Below are 18071 nucleotides of genomic sequence, written 5' to 3' on the forward strand. Positions count from 1 at the left end.
AATTTCCTATTGTTATTGAATGTATAATGTTGTTGTGAAAATTTACAGGTGATTTAGCATGTGCAAACCAATTTGCCAAATCATTCAACTCAGACTTGGATCTTTGAAGTGCCTGTACATTGCCGAAATGGCGTGCCTCGTGCGTCTCGCTGCCTGTTCTTAGGCGTATGTCCCATCCCATGCAACAGCAAAAAGTAATTATGTTGATCAAATGTCTTGCAAAAGTACTACAGATTTAGTTAACATGACTAGAGAGTAGACCAATTTGCTCCACTACTATAGATATTTTGAATTCCTTGCCTTTGTAAGATGCATGTGTACACAGTTGTGTTTCTCGAAAATAACTTTCTTTTCTTAAATAGGTATAACAAACACTTCTTTAACGCTGTTGGTTACCTTGTTGCTGCCAAATGGTGAAAGGAAGAAGAGTACGAAGACGGATTGAACCATTGTATGCAGCATGTGGTTGCAGTGTAATCCAGAAGTAGCTGTGATGGTGTTATCCTGAAATTGCTGTGCCTGTTGTAGCTGAGCTGTTCCATCTGGGTTCCTGACTTGAAAATTTTTGTGTTGTTGTTTGCCTGCCAGTATTTTGTGTTGTGACTTCAAATAGTTTGATCTGTCGTCTTTTGAGTTTTCATTCAATCATGCAGTATACGACTGAGGCAACCTGATCAATATCAGGTTTGACACAGTCGAGAACTGCTAGATTAAACAAGCTTTCTGCGCCAAACAAATAATAACTTGCACATAAATTGCATCATGTTATTATCGCGGTAGAGAAAGCGACAGGCCCCCCCCCCTGGGGGCCATAGGAAAAATAAATGTATGTGAATATTAAAAAATAAACTTTTGAAAGAAATAAAATATTCTGATTAAATTTTTTCACAATGAATTTTTTAAAAACTTCGTGTAAGGGGGACTTTTTAAAAAAAATTTTCAAAAACAAAAGTCTGGACTTAGCGAAGCGAAATAATGGAAGGAAAGACTTTGAATTTTTAGGAGAAATATTGGTTGGACTTTGAATTTTAATGATAGAAAATGGAATTTAAATTTTGAAATGTAAAACAAAATGAGTCTTAAGTTTATAATATTGTATTTTGCAGATTTATTTGTAAGTTTACATAGCACTCAGAAATATTTCTCACATCATGCAATTATCAGGAGGAAAGGTACTTCAGATTCAGGAGAAAATAGAGACATACACGTGACTTATCGATCAATCTTGTATTTCAGCAATCTTTCAACACATCCAGAGAAATATTTCAGAACTTCGATGTATAGGTCAGAGCAACATAAGTAGTGGTGACATAGTCAGGAGAATTGCTGGTGAAATACATATGAACCTCAGATGGTAGTAGTTTGGAGCAGGATAATACTTAAATTCCTCGATGTGGTATACCAGGCAGCGTATGTGGTTGTGTAATGGGCGGCTTTTTCGGTGTAGTACTTGGGGCTGCGGTGTTGTAGCTAGGTGTAGCGTAGGTCGTGGTGAAGTAAAATGGAGCATCACTGTAGTATTTCCGCTCGATGTAGTACGAAAGAGCAGCTTCTGTGAAGTAAGTCGGGACTGCGTAATACTTGGCCGCCTCAGTTGTGGTTGTGTAGATCGGGGCAGAGTAGTACTTTGGCGCTTCGGTGTAGTATTCGACCGTTTTGGTGGAGTAATAAGTGGGAACCTCGGTGTAGCAACTGGGAAAAGAGTAGTAATTAGGAAAACATGTGCAGTAAGTAGCTGAGAACAGAGTAATACTTAGGAGCCTCGGTGTAGTAGGATGGGCAGCATACGTAGTCATGTAGTACTCCGTCGCCTTGGTGGTGTAGTAACTCCAGGCAGCATGCGTAGTCATGTAGTACTCCGTCGCCTAGATGGTGTAGTAACTGGGGGCAGAGATATACTTCGGGGCAGAGTTATACTTCAGGGCGTCAGTGTAGTGCCTCGGGGCAGCGTAAGTTGTGGTATAAAACTCCAGTGCTTTAGTGGTGTAGTACTTGAAGACCTCGGTGCAGGAACTGGTCGTTGCGTAAGTTGTGTAGGAAGGCGCCGGCGTTGCGGTTTGGTTTGCACCATACCAAGGAGACATCGGTACACCAGTGGTCGATCCAGCCTTCAACGATACAACACCCAACAGGAGCACGACGCCATAGTTATCTAAACAAGAAATAAATTTCAACATTAGAACAACATTAGAAAAAAAAAAATTGATACAAAAATCAATGTAAAAATAAGTATATTTACCCATAATTGCGAATCGGTTACACGACGAGAAATGCAGTTGGTGACAGATAAGGCACTCGGTTCGGGAACGACTTCTTTTTTTTTAGACGACTCCTTTTACGCACACTAATACTTCGGGACGTAGGTGTAGTAGCTCGGGGCAACGTAGGTTGTAGTGTAGTACTTGAGCGCTTCGGTGTTGTAGTAATGCGGGGCCTCGGTGTAGTATGCCGGGGCAGCATACGTAGTCGTGTAGTATTCCGGTGCCTTAGTGATGTAGTACTTTAGAAAATCGGTGTAGTAGTCCGGCTCTCTAGGGATGTAACTCGGGGCAGAGTTATACTTCGGGATTCGGTGTAGCAGCTCGGAGCATCATAAATTGTGGTGTAATACTCTGGAACCTTGGTGGTCTAGGAAGCGGTTGTTGCGTATGTTGTTGTTGTGTATTAAGGCGGCAGCGTTGCAGTTTGGTTTGCTACATACCCCAGGAGACATCGGTACACCAGTGGTCGACCCAGCTATCAACGATACAACACCCAACAGCATACGACGCCTTAGATAACTACACAGTAAACAAATTCAAACATTAATATTAAATGTTAACAGGCATATCAACATATAGAAAAAATAAAATTGACACAAAACTCTATGTAAAGACAGAATATTTACCCATGGTTGCGAACTGACAATTCGGTGAAGAAGGCAGATAGTGACAGATGGAGCGCTGCAGTTGTTTCCGTGCCGGAGATGCTCACTCGACTGATTTTCTATCGCCGTTTCTCTCGCCTTTTATACGATTTTTTTCTCACCCTCACCTCTAAAGCCTTGCGGTTATTTTACCTGCTTGATAATGATTGCAACACGTGTCGTTCTCACCCAGCCTCTACACCTCTGCATGACACGTTTTACGTAAAGATCTCCGTGACCTTCGAGTGTGACTGTCCTTTCCTTTTGCAGGTTGACGTTGCTGGGGATGGGTCTACACACCAAATGCAAATGGTTATTTAACACGTCTCGTTCTTACCCAACCTCTACATGACACGCTTTATGTAATGATCTCCGTGACCTTCGATTGTGAAGGAAATGCGAATGCGAATGCAGGTTGACGTTGCTGGGGCTGGGTGCAATAAAGTAAAGGTTTTCTTTGGTGTGCCATCTATCTTCATAGTTTCGCACCTAGGAGAAATGAAAAATGGCCGCTTTTTTCTTGTTTTTTAAATCTTAAAAAAAAAACTCGCAAAAGAACATCGCAATTTTTTCGGAAAACGCGTTCGCACACCGTGTTTCGGTAAATTTAAAATTCCAATTGTTTTTTTTTTTTTTTATTATTAAATTAAAATCATGAACAGCCATTCGGGACAACGCAAGTAAATGACAATTTAAGTAAGAGCTCTTTTTTGCTCCGAAGTTTTTTTCAAATTGTAAAGCAGACCGATTCTTTTAATGGCTCCTTTCTTTTCCCCTTGCAATTATCTATTATTCTATCTCGGCAGGCGCTCTAAATTGTCTAGACGATTTCTTTCTCTCCGGTTGACCTCCATTTACCACACTTCCAACTTTAAGGTTTCGTTTCTTTTTATTTTGACAGAAGAATGAAGAGAAAAAAACAAAAGGCTGAGCTAACGATCCGACAAGGGCTTTTAACGAGATCTATCTTGAGAACCGAGTCTTTTTCAATGTTTTTTTGCCACCAAATAAGATGTGTGTGTATTTTGACGAACCGAACGCGACTGAATTTCTAAATTCCAAAAAGCTATTTGAATCTATCCAAATCTATATGTATGTACAGATGGTTGTGTCGACGGTTGCGTTCAATAAGTGAGTTGCTCAAATATTTAGACGGTAGTACAAGAGATACGATGATTTTTGAATCCCGCTGGACAAATAAACACAATACAGGTTGGAGGGAATAAGAAAAAAGAAAGAGAAACCGTCTAAAACAAAGCAAAAAAAAAAAAAAAAAACACAATAAACGAAAGATATCTCGGGAAGGGGGTGGGAGAGAAGTGAAGCATTGTAATCTTTTACAGCGTGTTATTGTTGTTGTTTTTTTGTTTGACATTTTCAGCAATTTATTCCCGATATTTGAAGGCCATGCCGTTCACAGTAACGCAGCTGGGCTTGGCGCATTAAGCGCTGTTTTCGTTCCTGCAATGACAGGCCACGCTCGTGAACCAATTTGCTGAAAGAAGACGCAGCAACTTGTTGCAACTGCGACGAAGCACCCAACGGTTTAAAGTTGGAAGGGCCAGCTTGTGACGACGGCCCCGACGGAGCGCTCTCTACCCTCGTCACGACAGGCTCGGGAATGAAAGGGACAACACCTTCCACTAAATTTGCCACCGTGGCATCCACACTATTAGTGCGACCTACGTACGAAAATAAAAATAGAAACGTTAATGTGTGATTTGATTCAACAAAAAACTAGTTATTTTACTTAGATCGCTCAAAATGACAGCCATCGGTACATGTGGTAGCACTTCTTTGACCTGACTGGCCATCACTTGCCATCGATTGTTGGGTCGTTGAACAGGGCGAGGAGGTTGAGCTTCAAATCGTTTTCTTTTGATTAGTTCAGCCTAAAGAAATCATTTTATTACTATAAACGAATGACCAAAGTTATAAAGAGCAACGTCTTCACCTTGTCTTTGGCTGTGAAAGATGTAACGGTAACGCCGAGGTCTTGGCTGACAGTCGATTCTATCCGATTGACGTAAGCTTCGAGTTCTTCATCTTCACGGCATTGAGTCGGTTCCAGAAATCTAAAATAAAAACCGCCATTAGAATCGCTGGATACTTGAGTCAACAAAGTTAAATTTAGCATTACTTAATGTTGAAAATTGTGCAGGGGCTGAAAAGGAGGAAGAACACATCCGTCCAGGACTGGCTGTCAAGAACTGTGATGGCAAAAGACGGGAAAGGACGTGAAATCCTCAAAGAGAGCGGCTGAACCGGAAGGCTCGGGTTGTTTCGTTTGTGTTGTTCAAAGCTTCTGAGCTGAAATTTGAGAAGTCCTGATTTGGCTGTTGTTGTTTCTTCCTCTGGAAAGGTGGTGATGACTCCTTTCTTATCTGCAATAACTTGAAGCACAATTGAATCAAAGGGGCTGCAGTGATTTGCGACCCAGACAGCATTTTCTTGAACAACTGCCTTGTTTGAGTATTTCTCATTCACAAAGACGCCCAGCATGAATCCACACACCCTCAACAAGTACCTGAACATGTGGAATCAAACATCATGATAGTTTGCCATATTTATTTTTAAATGAGGTAGACTGTTACCTTTTGATAGGTTGGTATGGCATGTACAGAAACATGAGATAGAATTGAATGAGAGCAAATATTCTCATTACTAGCAACAACAGCCCTAAAGGGGTGTAAAATACCAACAACAGCAATGTCCAATCCCATTGTGTAATCCTGGAAAAAAAGAAACAATAAGAATTATAAAATAAAACATTACATATCTAGCAATAACACAAAGTTTTTAAGGGAAGAGAACGATTCCACACAGCCCAAGGGCAAGCAAATCATAACATCTGCTGCTGTATGGGCATATTTCTATTAAGAATCTGTAATGAACGCGATGACAATTTATGCTGACTAAAAGGTCTTAGTAGGACTTGATAATCTCGTAAATTCAAAGTTTAGACCGATCTGCAAGATCCTGTAGCATATTGCATAGCGAAAAACCTACTTGGAACGATAGTTTCATGTCAGACCTTAGCTACAAAATAGAGGCTGCTATTTAAAATTTGTAACAGCAGACTGAAAGATGTTTGAAAATTGGATGAATGTCATACGAAAATTCGAGGAAACTTTACCTTGAATCCTCAAATAACTCTTCTAAATTAGGAGAAGCCATTACTATCGACACGTAAACAGACCCCTGCAAATACGTCGGAACTACTAAACAGCAACCAGTCGATTTGTTGATGACGTCAGAATCGAGTCAATATTGACCAGTCCATTTGTCCAAAAAGAAAGCTCTGTTATCACGCTAATACGAAGCATAGAACGGATTATGTCATAACTTAAATATAGTTGGTAACTTGCCACGATTCTTTAAGACAGCAGCATGTCTACTACCGTACTACGTGTTTCAAATTTTAAAAAAGACCCGACCATCGTCCTTTAATTGTCTGGCCTCATTTATTTACAACACAATTTCAACAGCTTTTTCGGTATCCGAAATTAAACGATACGAAGGCCACAGCGCTTTCTAAAGACACCGGGGATAACATGGAATAAAGCAAAACTAAAAAAAAACCTGCATGCGGAACAGTATAAGCTAATTACCAGCATCCGTTCAGCATGAAGTAATATAAGAAAATCCCATGGGAGATGCGGACTGGCGCCCGTATTATTATTCCGCGACGACGTATTTACAGTAGTGACAGTATACTAAAAGATATTGGACATTGGCAAAAAAAAAAAGTAAAAATTGGGAACGATCCGTAACGAAACGTTCGGCGTCCCTTTTGGGCAAGTGCGCACCTCAGACCGAGGGTCCAATAATATCGCCGATTTTATAATAGAAAAGGTAAGTTTCCTTTTTGTTGTTGAAAATAGAAGAAGAGCCGCTATGGTTTTCTAAAGAAAATGGCCTACCGGCGCATTCGTTCCGCTACCGAAGTAGCAGCATTTACAAGTAATATTCATCCAGCAATTGTCGACATTGCCCCCCAAACTACTTTCGTAAAAGTCGTAAACTTTGACCGAGAAACATATCGATTCGGCAGTAGAAGGTTGAGTATTAAAGAAATAAACTGATGTACAATAAAAAGAATTGGAAAAAATAGGTACTCTGGTCGTTTAAATGGTAAGTGGGGCGTTTGCAACGGAGGCTGATTCACCTGAGAGTCCAACTATAGTTTACGACAAGTATAAAAATATAAAAGAGATATCGTTTTAAAAGAACAGAGGGCGGTATACACTATACACATCTTTGTGTATTCCAGTCTGCTTCGATATTGATCCGAGACGGAGTGAAAAAACACGAAACAAAACATCACCGTGGGAAAACGGCGGAAAAAGCGCGCGAGAGAAATGTAATTTAAAATTGATTCGCCGCAATGGCTCGCAATTTACTCTCGGAATATGTGTTCATATGAAATGTAATCAAGAAAACGTGTTTATTTCATGAAGCAAGAGATCGATATCACATGCGAAAGTATGTGTACTACACACATGTGTGTGACGATTTATTTTCGGCGACCCCAACAACAAAAATAAATGAAGAAGAACCGGACTGAAACGGTTTCAATTATTTGCTCGGTATTTTTGTTCCCATTACACTACGCACGTACGCTTTGAGAGCCCAAACGTGCCGAGAAAAAATTCCCAACATTAGTGAGTTAATTGAATTCCATTGGGTTTGAACACACACTATGGGGCGGATACTTTACTCACATGAGGAATTCATCTGTTTCTCCTGTTATTTGGTTTTAATGAACGCCGCCACAAGACCCTTTTTGTTTAACTTTTCCTTTTTTAATCTGGTATTTCCAGTTTGGGGATATCTGTCGTATCTCACGGAAATTCTTTCATTTATCCGAGGAAATTTTGATACGGATGAAAAGACTAGAATAATGAAAGCGTTAAATCCCTGTAGACGAAAGGCTAAGAGATTCAGCAGGTTTCGTTGATAAATTGTTCAGCAATTGAAGTGAACAAATGGATAAATTCTAGATAATCTAATGGGAGGGCTTCTTTTTAATGATGTACACACCAAGAAACAATAATAAGGAAAAAAATATCCTTATTCTTGTGAAATTCAATTGTCTCGACGGATATCTAAGACGACCGAGAAGTATATTCTAGTCTATAATATAACGAGAACCATCCTCGGGTTGTTGCCTGCCTGCGCCATTGTCTGTCTTCTATCGCCTGTGAAACAAACCGAGAAGCGGAGAAGAAAAGGTGTCGCCGCCATCACAAGAGATGCCAACCCACCTGGGACATTGCCCAAACGTGGGAACATGAACCTGTTTTTTTCTCCTTAACTAAAATATAAGAAGACGTCGGCTGTCCATGGGAGAACTGCATACACACCCTATACCAACCGATCTATAGAAAAGAGTCGAAGATGTATATACACACTAATATAAGGCGGCGGATCAATGCGTCAAAGAATATAGGCGACAGGAACAACGGGAACGCTTCTTATCCTCTCGATATTCCCACGTCCAACTCCCCCCTTATATACTTATTCGAAGGGGGTACGTTGTTTTCTTGACTGATGTTTCTCTTTTTATTCTGTCGTGTTTTGCTTCCGCACCGGAAAATAAAAAGGAAACCATTTTCTCCCCCCTTTTTTTCCCTTCTTCCGTCATATTGCCTGCGTGATCGAATTACCTCGCACTGTACTCTCTATGGTCTCTTTTGTTATTCTTGTTTCTCTTTCGGTGGAGCACCACCGAAAAAGAGAATAACAGGAAGGCGGGTGAAGGAAATCGAATTGTTCGGCTCCTATATACTCACATGAAGGGGTCAGTCGCTATCATCACGATCGAGGTAATCGATTCGTGTTGAATATAATCATTCAGACCACGAAAGAAAAACAATTGGGTGTAGACGAGTGAGATAATAACCAACCAAGTACAACTTGTTATTTCGTTAAAAAATGATTGCCATCGCTTTTTTCCTGTATTGATAATCATTTCACAATTATTTAAAAATTGAAGAAGGGAAAACCAGACACCCACATTCAAACACACACACACACACACACAAAAGAGGAGGGGACGTTATTATTTGTTGAATAAAGAATTTTGGTGTTGGGCAAAGTGATGGGAGAGAGTGCAGTTCGAAAAAGTAGTACAATGTATATCATATAAAGTGTAGATTCGATATAAAACGCAAACAAATAATCTGTCGGACTGACAGCTCGTCTCTCCGATGAACAAAAAAATAATAAGGGGAAGAAACTTTTTCCGTGACATCAAGAAAGAAAAAAGATAGACTCGTCCGTATAAGAAAGAGATGGATATACACACACAACAAAATATCGTACAGCTCGATACCTCCTTTTTCAAGTTTGTTTCCACCCCACCACCACCACTTTCTTTTTTTTTCTCCTGCGTAATAACAGTTTTTTCTTCTTTTAATTTTTTTTTTGCTTATCTACACACAAATGTAATTCACGAACGCTCACTAGAGAAAGGGGAAATTTTTTTTCTTGGGGTTTGAAAACCAAATTACAATAACACGTGAGGCGAAAAAAAGGAAATAAATCTTTTTTTCCCTGTTTCAAATTGTTGTGTGTGTGTTTGTTTGCTGGCTCTGAATTCATAATACCAACAACTCTGCGTTCATTTTGTACACGCCGACCACTGTTTGATTCAAATGATTTGAAATTCTGAATGTGTCGTGATCAATTGGAAAAAGGAGAATATGGACGAAAGGAGAAATGGATGAAAGGAGTTGAAGGGTTTCGAATGCCTGTGACTTTTTGGAGTTAACCGACTAGGGCACCGAGTTTGGGAGGGAGAAAGGAAAACACCATTTCATTTTGTTGACTTTTGGAGGAGGACAGAAAAAGGAAGAAATGCGCATCGGTCGGATTATTAACCTAGGATCGGTAGGCTCGAATGACGTCGCGGATAGGTGCCCGGCAGATGGGACACAATCCTTGGCCGCCGGCTGTTCTCCCGCCGTGGTAGAGCGTCAAAGCGCAATCGTAGCATAGGCACATGTGACCGCACGAGTAGAGGACGCAGTCGACGCTGCGCTCGTAGCAGACGGTGCACTCGCTGCTGGCACCACCGCTAGCCGTTTGGCAGTTGAGACTCTGCGTCAGAGTCTCCACGTAAGACGAGGCCGTGCCGGAAGATAAAACGCCCGCCGGAATGGTCGGCTGCATCATGTGAGTTGCTGACCCGATGCTTTGATAAATCGGCTGTTGTTGCTGCTGTTGCTGGGGGCGAGGCGGACTCATACGGGGCGGTGCCTGGTAGATGACAGCGGGCGGTTCCGGCACGGACTGAGGTGGCGAGATGGTGCCTAGGAGGCGGACGGCTCTGGTGCTGCCGTAGACGTCAAAGATGGCCCACAAGGGTAGGGAAACGTCAACATGCATCAAAAGAGTGGCAGAGCCTCGGTTTCTCATCATCGTCACTTCGCCGCTGTGCGACAGATGAAATTCGATCTCATCGCCCAGGATGGGCCCATGCGCAACATCCTTGGAGATAACCCAATACTCCGGTCTGCAAATAAAAATAAAAATTTGCATATTATTATTTCCATTCATTTTCCATCGCTATTTAAAAATAAGAAAAGCGAAAAATTGGAAAAGACAAAATTTACCGGTCGAGAAGTTGATCGGCATCGTCGGGCAAGTCAGTGGATGACAGAGACGCCGGATTGCAAGTGGTGAATCCGAATCCCATTCCGCCGACGTAGATGGATTCCGTCTGGACAATCTGGACGACCCACGACTCTCCTGGACTGATGGGCCTGGACGAAAGGACGTATCCATTGCAGAATTCGGCGTCGTGGCGGACGGCCGTTCTGCAGTCGGATCCCATGCGGATGTTGACTCCGTGAGTGCGCGGGTGAAACGTCAGCGGCTGGAAAGAGTGATGGCGGTAGTGGCGCAGAGGCGGAGGAGGTGGGAAGTTTTGGAGGACGGCGGGTGGTGCGGGCGGCTGTATCGTGTTGTTGGTCTGCAGCTGCTGCTGGAGGTGGTGGTGACCAGCCGAGCCCGGAATGGGCGGAAGGGGCAAGGACGGGATTTGGTGCGGCCCTCGGTTCAGGTTGAGCGCGTTCATAGAGACGAGGAGGTCGGCCTCGCTGCGCGGCCGTGGCATTTGCTGCTGGTGGTGCATCTGCTGATGGGCCAGGTGGTGCGGGCGTTGGTTCATGTCGTTGGCAGCCAAGGTGCCGCTGATTCCGCTGCTGGATGCGCTCGAATGCAACGAGGTGGTACTCCTCCGTGTCGGCGAGTTGCGCATGGGATTATTGTTCAAACTGCCTCGAGGATCTTTAAAGAAAAAAAAGAAGCGATGGATTAGTTCGTGCGGATGGGAATGAAGGATGGTGAGTGAAGGACTTACCGACAAATTGGACGGCTGTCGTGTTGCCGTAAATGTCAACCATAATCCAAAGGGGAGTGCGGGCATCGACGCCCGTCAAAAAGACGCCCTTATCTTGTCCGTTGACGTTGAGCATGACGTCGCCGCTGGCCGTGAAATGGAACGAGAACAAGACGCCGGCCTCGACGTAGCGCTCGGGCAAAGCCTTGCCCCAAAATCCTGGACGGCTCGTCAAATCTGTTTCCGAAACACACAAAACGTAAATAAGAATTTGCCGGAATGTGACAGGAATTGAGAGAGGGGACGTACCGGGACAAGCGTATTTGGGCAAGACGCCGCTGAAAGAGGCCGGATTGCATGAAGTGAACCCGATGCGGAGTACTCCATTCCACGAGGTGGAACATTCCGCCACACGTAAATAAACCTGGACAATGGCAAAGAAAGAAGAAAAACGGTTAGGAAAAATGTGTTTTTGAATAGAATTTTCTTTCTATTTTTAGAGAGCTAAAAGATGTTGATTTAAATGTTGAACTTGTTTGTTAGTGTTATACCTTTTCGTTGGGACGGACAGTGCGCTGAGAGAAAGCGATGCCTTTGCAGAAAGAATCGACTCGACGAGCCGTGCTCCGATCGGCCGATAAGCGGACGTGCTCTCCGCGCGTGTTGTGAAACTGGAGGACCGGCTGGGACGCGCTGCCGTCGCCATTGTTCGAGCCTGAATAACCAAATAGAAAAGAAAAAGAAATTTAACAAAAGAGTTCTCTTTTTATTCATCCAACGCGTCTCCGATTCCTCCTCCCCCCCTCTCGCTGTGATCCAATTCGATAAAAGCACGCGCATTCCTCCCTATTGAAAGAGACCCTCATTCCGGTGTTGCATGTTGGATGAAATTTTCTTTTTGTGAACGTCATCGTATCAACAATCCCCACCTCCCCTCTCTTCTGCGTGCCTTAACTTGGACCTCCCATACCTTTTTTTTTCAATTCTTTTCTATTTTGCATTCGATTTCAATAGATTTTGGATGTGTCACATAGAATGGGAGAACATCTGCGGAGAAGAGTTGGAGGGGGTGTAGTAGAGACAATTCACCCGGAGGCACACGCCTACGACCGGATGGATCCTCCGGAAGTATTTGAAAAAAAATCACGTCGAGTTAAAATCGGAAAAGAGATTTCAACTTTGAACCACTTGAAAAAAAATAAATAAAACCGGACGGAAGCCGTCACGACCCAAAGACTTTTGAAGCGGGACCCGAACAACAAAAAAAAGGACCGGAAAACGTCATCAGCGGTCAGAAGAAGAAAAGTGGGGGAGTTAAAATTATTAAAAAATATCTGCCCAGAGGCCTGATGGCCAATTATGTACACTCAAAAAAAGAAATTACTTTAGCTGGACCTCGGCCTGCCCGGAAACCGCACAGATTTTTTCTTATTTTCTACATGAAAAATCTCAACAGGAAACGTCCAAATAGGAAAAAAGAGACTCACCTAATCCAATGCGCCCTTTGAGTTTCTTGATGACTTTCATCGCACCTTTGAGCGACTTTGGACTGGACTTGGTCTTCCCCGAGTCGGACGTGATCAACTCGGTCACCATTTGACCAGACAATTGAGTTTGCAGGTTTCAGAAATTTGAACACAAACAAACAAAATGCGAGCCAGCGAGAGCTCGACAAAATCTCAAAATTCCTCGGCTGGTTTTTTAGAAAATTTCCCACGGAAGGAAAATGCAACGGAACTTTGAACACACTCACACAAACCAAACACGGGTGGAAATGGAGGAACTAAAAAACACTGGGTCACACGTACACGGACCAACTTTGGGAGTGGGGAGTAGAGAGAGGTCCACACGGCCGGATGGTCGGCTTTCGAATGGCGCTACTGAACCGGTGGAGCTTGAAAGTCTATTGACGTTCCGGCTGCTGCTGCTGCTGCTGGCCCCTGTGGTGGAAGTGTGCACAGCTGCCGCAAGCCAGTCAGCACGGCTGGAACATGTATACAGCCGGATCGCTTCTGGCAGCCCCTCCAGGCTTTTCAAAGAAGAGGATGGTGGGGGGAGTCGTCAGAAGGGAAGAAAAAGGGGAGGAACAAATAATAAAAGAGGATAAACTATGGACATGAGCAGCTATAAGGTGGAACCCCACCACCACCACGACAAACTTTTTTCAAAAGAAAAAGAGAAGCAGACGGCGACGCTCATACAGAAAGAAGGGGGGGATCCATGAATGAAAAGATCCTGGAACTTGTGGAGCGGAAACGAGACGTGCGCTGCTGTTGTACCGAGAGGGGGGAAGCGCATCATCTCCGTCGGTCCAACATTTCAAAACAGAAAACGACGCCCAGCGACGCCCCCTCCTTCCAACCATGTGACTTTCTTGGGGTTCTAAAATAGAGAAAGAAGCCAGATCCCCCTTTCCTTCTTAACCAAGAAATGAGTAATCGAAGAAGACATAAACAACATTCAAGCCTTTGCCCTCCTCTTTTCTTTTATGTATTGGCCAAATAGATTCTTACAAGGAACCGATCCTTCCGGCCCTCATGAAAACCCTTCCGGTCGACGCTCTACAGGGGTGGGACAGCTAAATGTTTCCCCTACAGAATGAAACACAACACGTGTTTCCGTCCACGTCCTTTTTCGCTCATCATGTACGTACGACGACGTCACAGTCCGTCAAGTGACGGAAACGGAGAAAAAGTTACGTTCCAATTTTAGCGCAACAACTTAATCTGGCTGTAAACATTTCCAGGGTGGGGTGGAGAAGAAATAAAACAATTTTGCGGGGGCGTGATGTGGGCCGGCAGCTGCCCGGGTTTCCACGCAAGGCAAATAATCAAAACCTGATGAAAAACACCGAGGTCCAAAAGTGAGCACAGGGCATCGAAACAATTCCGATCTACCGTACAGCAGGAGCCGAAAGCAGCACAGGAGAAACATATACTCGAGCGAGTGCATCAGTATGTTTATATCGAGTGTGTGTGTGCCGCTATTATTCGATGGAACAGGGGGAGGGGGAACCTTACAACATCACAAGTCTAAGGCCGTCGGCATCTATTGTTGATCGATATTTTTAGGATCGACCGATGGTGTTTCACAGTGTAATGGTCCTCCATATATATAAGAGCAGCTGCTGCAGTGTTCCATAAGGTCCTCAGCAGCCCAACTCGCCTTTTGTGTCTGATAAATGCATTTATATACAGCGCACACATTTGAATGGAAAAAGAATAGAGGGGGGAGAGAGAGAGATAGGGTCGTCGGCTGCTTGTGAAGCAGATGATACACACAGAGGACTGCTGGCTGGCTGGCTGGCTGGACGGACTAAGGGGATTGGGTGGAGGTGTCCGCCAGGTGTTGGGTTTACCAGCATATGCCGGGCTGCCGAGGGACGACGCCATGTGTGTAGTGTCTGTCACGATTTTCACCAGCAGCAGCAGCAGCAGCACAGCAGAGTGTGTGGTTTAACGATTAACACGGAGAGAGGAAAGAAAAAACTTCTCCCTTTGGTCGGTGTTGTGGGCTCCTTACAGGAGGGCCCAAGGGCGAAACAGGCGCGTGTCGTCGTCGTCACCCACCACCGACGAAAAAATAAAAAAATTTGATATTTCTCAGAAAATGGTGTGCGCAGTACATTTAAAAATTAGTAAATCACCTCGACACAATGTCGTGCGATGTGGAAAAAAACCCAGAAAATTCCTGGCATTCAAATAATTAAGTGCGAGTAGTACAATAATGAACGACATTCGTTCGTGACTTTTGCCCGACTTGCTTCACATTTCTCGTCCCTATTGTACTGAGGGCTCTTATCAAAATTATCCGCAACGAGAGATTACACATGACGGTGGACTTGAAACTTTTTTTCGGGGTACCGGTATAACTTTGGGCTTCCGAGTTTTCTGGGGTGTGTATACACAGAACAAGTTCGGTGTACACACACACACCCAGAGAACCGTCACACACTTGATTCTCTATTTATTTTGGTTTCCCGCGACTGGCTAGTTTTTTTTTTCGACGGAACGAATCCCGCACAGGTTTCTTTCTTTTTGCGGGAGTGACCCAAGTGCAGTTCACGATCCACACCCACAGAGACGTTTGCAAACTCCCGACAGAACAACACGGACGCCGCCAAAGTCGCCACTCTATTGCCGAAAAACTTGTGACGTGACGCATCGCACTGGCCAGCCAACCAGCGGCCAGCCCAACTCGGCTCGAGATTTCCAGTCAGATGATGAATCACCAGAACGGAGTTTGCAACTTTTTTCCTATTATTTTGAAATCATTTAACTTTAATCGGCATCAAATTTCCCCGAAGCCTTAAAGCGAATTTGGCGTAAATGGTTCGTGAGCAAGTGATGGGGCAGGTGAACGGGAAGTAGTCCCGGACGGACTAATAACAGAAATGGGCCGATGCCCTTCGACTATGACTATAGGCGAGCGCTACGTATGGAGTCAAAGACTATCGGGAGTTTAGGGCTGCACGCGCGAGCGCTCCATTAAAATGATATTGGGCAATCGGCAGAGAGGAAGGAAGGAAAGAGGAAGTTATATATTTAAGACGTCCGGCCGGACATGAAACCGCAACGCCCAGAAAATGTTGGCGGTATATACTTCTTCTGATGTGTTTTTCGAGAAGAAGAAGAGGGAAAAGAAAAATGGGGGCGATCATCAACGACCAAACATTGTCGGCCGGTGCGCTGCTGCAGAAACTGCCGCAGAAGCGGAAATGATTTTCAATCCATTTTCTGAAAAGTTGTTGTTGTTGTTGGATTTTCCAACCGAGAACAAAAATGGAAGGTAATAAATAAAAAAAGGAAAGAAAAAAGAAAGTCGGGGATGTGGTGTACGTGTGTGTCCGGCGTGACGGATAACCGCAGAGTCACGCGCCGCGGCGTGCGGCGTCTACAGAAACACGAAGGACGACCGGCGCTCGTGTGTCTTGTCTGCGGGTATCCAACAGAAAATAGAAATGGGGAAAAAGTTACGCGTATTCATCATCATATCCAGTTGCACAACTCGGGCATTATTAACTCGACATTTCAAATCAATAGCCGTAAAAATGTTATTCCTTTGTTCAAAATCTCATTGAATTGTACATCAAAATGTGCAGAGAGAGAGAGCTAAGCCAAACACCATTAGCACACTACTCTCTTATAGTTAGTGTGTGTACATATCTATATCCTACTGCCAGTTCGTTAGCGAGGGGATAAAAACGAGAGGCAGCTGCCTGGAACTGGTCGGCCGACCGTCAAACGAGGGTCTTGTGACCAGATGGTAAAGCCGAATTTCAACACATACTCGCATATTGGAAACAGTTGCAGAGACCCTTGGGTTTCTCCTACACGCCTCCTCCACAACCCCATTTCACCCATCGCCTTTTTGCCTGCCCCGTTTGACTTTTCACCATCACGTGCTGCTACTATATACCTCCTCCTTTGGTAAATGTACAAGTTTAAAAAACCCCTGTCGCGTGCCATTTGGCCGATGGGAGTTTACTAGCTCCTGACCGGAACTAGAGCAACTTTTTTGGGACATTTAAAAAATGGGAATAGACAAAACGGACTAGGGTGTGAGGGGCTGCTGACCTAACAGACAACGAAAAAAGTTAGTGCGGCTCTTTTTTTCCTGGAGAAAAGAATATGGCAGACACACACTTAACGATGTCGATAGACCAACAGAGGCCAGTGTATATATATTCTCTCCATTTTTTTATCCAGCAGATAAAAAGTAGCTGGTCGGCACTTTTCCTTCGGCGCATTTTCCTGATTAGACTCTTTTCGTTACGGGTTGGTGGGCGACGACCATGTGGCGTCAAGGGGCGGCCCAGGTAAACGGACGTCAAAAACAACCATCAGCTGCCGCTGTTGTTTCACGTCCTTACACAGGAAACAGCTTGACTTGTAGCGCCCAAGACATGACTGCAATGACTCCCTAAGCTCTTTAGTTCACCTTTTCCCTCCCTAAAACTCTTCTGCTATTAAGGAATCGGTTTCGTAACTTTTCCATCGACAAAGGAATCCCCAAAAAAGAAGGTTCTGCTTTTTTTCGACCTACCAGTTCAATTCCTCACACAATTGGCTCTCTACAAACACCATTAGGTGGTGGGTGAGGAAGAAGGGGTTCATGAAAGAAGGAAAGTAAACAGTGGCAGGTATATATCTTGCCCCAACAATAAAAATAAAAGGATCTGCCTGGCCAGCAATGCTGTTTACACAATGGCATTTCAATAACAGGCGAAAAAGGAAGTTTGAACAGATGAAACATGAGCAGATATACCCTGTACGAGTACTGAAAATGGATTCTATTCAAAACTGATCAAATTCCCACAGCTGTTCCTTGAATTGTACGTATCAATTCATAAATCTGATTGCTATCAAGAATCGGGTTTCAAGCTGTCATCAACATGTGGAGCATCTGCTTATCCAACTAATGGTCTCTAACATCACCGTGCGTGAAGGTTGAAAAAAAAAAAAATACCAGCAGGATGAACGATAACAAATAAGGAAAAGACATTGAGATGCACCTGTCTTGTTTTCCAGTTGGACTAGTGCCAACCTTCCCACACGAAGTGAACCGATCCGACAAAAAATTTCCTTTCTAATAAATAAGAAAAAAACACAACTTACTTGATAAGCTGCTCAGTGTGATTCCAATGGTTTGTCCCATGATTTAAACTGCATTCAATTTATAAAGGCACTATTATCACAGAAATAAGAATCATCAATTTACTGAAATACTGAATTACATCAATTATCAAAATTTTGTTTCGTCTTGAATGACAACAAGTCGTTGCTTCGCCATCTGGCGAAGATTCAGCGAACTTCTAGG

General features: G+C 43.7%; 3 protein-coding genes and 1 long non-coding RNA gene across 7 annotated transcripts; all 4 read right to left on the reverse strand.

Moving 5' to 3' along the window:
* Positions 1-1212: 1212 nt before the first annotated feature.
* LOC124327297 (mucin-2-like) lies at positions 1213-2087 on the reverse strand. 2 transcript variants are annotated; one of them, XM_046786293.1, is made up of 3 exons: positions 1900-2087; positions 1754-1827; positions 1213-1692 (listed from the first exon to the last, which is right to left on the reverse strand). In XM_046786293.1, exons 1-3 carry the CDS (start codon positions 2082-2084, stop codon positions 1286-1288), a joined length of 666 nt encoding a protein of 221 aa, XP_046642249.1. In that variant the 5' UTR covers positions 2085-2087; the 3' UTR covers positions 1213-1285. The 2 variants fall into 2 exon arrangements, 1 of the variants encoding a protein (XP_046642249.1); XR_006915985.1 differs by having other exon boundaries at positions 1213-1679; positions 1754-2087.
* Positions 2088-2110: 23 nt separating this feature from the next.
* LOC124327396 lies at positions 2111-3025 on the reverse strand. Of its 2 annotated transcripts, none has more exons than XR_006916091.1 (3): positions 2888-3025; positions 2240-2771; positions 2111-2152 (listed from the first exon to the last, which is right to left on the reverse strand). It is a non-coding gene; the product is annotated as an uncharacterized LOC124327396 (long non-coding RNA). The 2 variants fall into 2 exon arrangements; XR_006916090.1 differs by having other exon boundaries at positions 2240-2780.
* Positions 3026-3893: 868 nt separating this feature from the next.
* Positions 3894-6146, reverse strand: LOC124327197 (lipid droplet-regulating VLDL assembly factor AUP1-like). The gene is made up of 6 exons (XM_046786155.1): positions 6042-6146; positions 5500-5637; positions 5046-5432; positions 4860-4980; positions 4656-4797; positions 3894-4587 (listed from the first exon to the last, which is right to left on the reverse strand). The coding sequence occupies exons 1-6, from the start codon at positions 6080-6082 to the stop codon at positions 4283-4285; spliced, it is 1134 nt and encodes a 377-aa protein (XP_046642111.1). The 5' UTR covers positions 6083-6146; the 3' UTR covers positions 3894-4282.
* Positions 6147-9321: 3175 nt separating this feature from the next.
* Positions 9322-18021, reverse strand: LOC124327059 (protein neuralized-like). 2 transcript variants are annotated; one of them, XM_046785908.1, is made up of 6 exons: positions 17870-18021; positions 11804-11967; positions 11562-11676; positions 11274-11489; positions 10525-11200; positions 9322-10424 (listed from the first exon to the last, which is right to left on the reverse strand). In XM_046785908.1, exons 1-6 carry the CDS (start codon positions 17907-17909, stop codon positions 9791-9793), a joined length of 1845 nt encoding a protein of 614 aa, XP_046641864.1. In that variant the 5' UTR covers positions 17910-18021; the 3' UTR covers positions 9322-9790. The 2 variants fall into 2 exon arrangements, with proteins under 2 accessions (XP_046641864.1, XP_046641863.1); XM_046785907.1 differs by lacking the exon at positions 17870-18021 and adding an exon at positions 12740-14425.
* Positions 18022-18071: the final 50 nt, after the last annotated feature.

The sequence above is a fragment of the Daphnia pulicaria genome, chromosome 2 (assembly GCF_021234035.1).
Source record: "Daphnia pulicaria isolate SC F1-1A chromosome 2, SC_F0-13Bv2, whole genome shotgun sequence".
NCBI lineage: Eukaryota > Metazoa > Arthropoda > Branchiopoda > Diplostraca > Daphniidae > Daphnia > Daphnia pulicaria.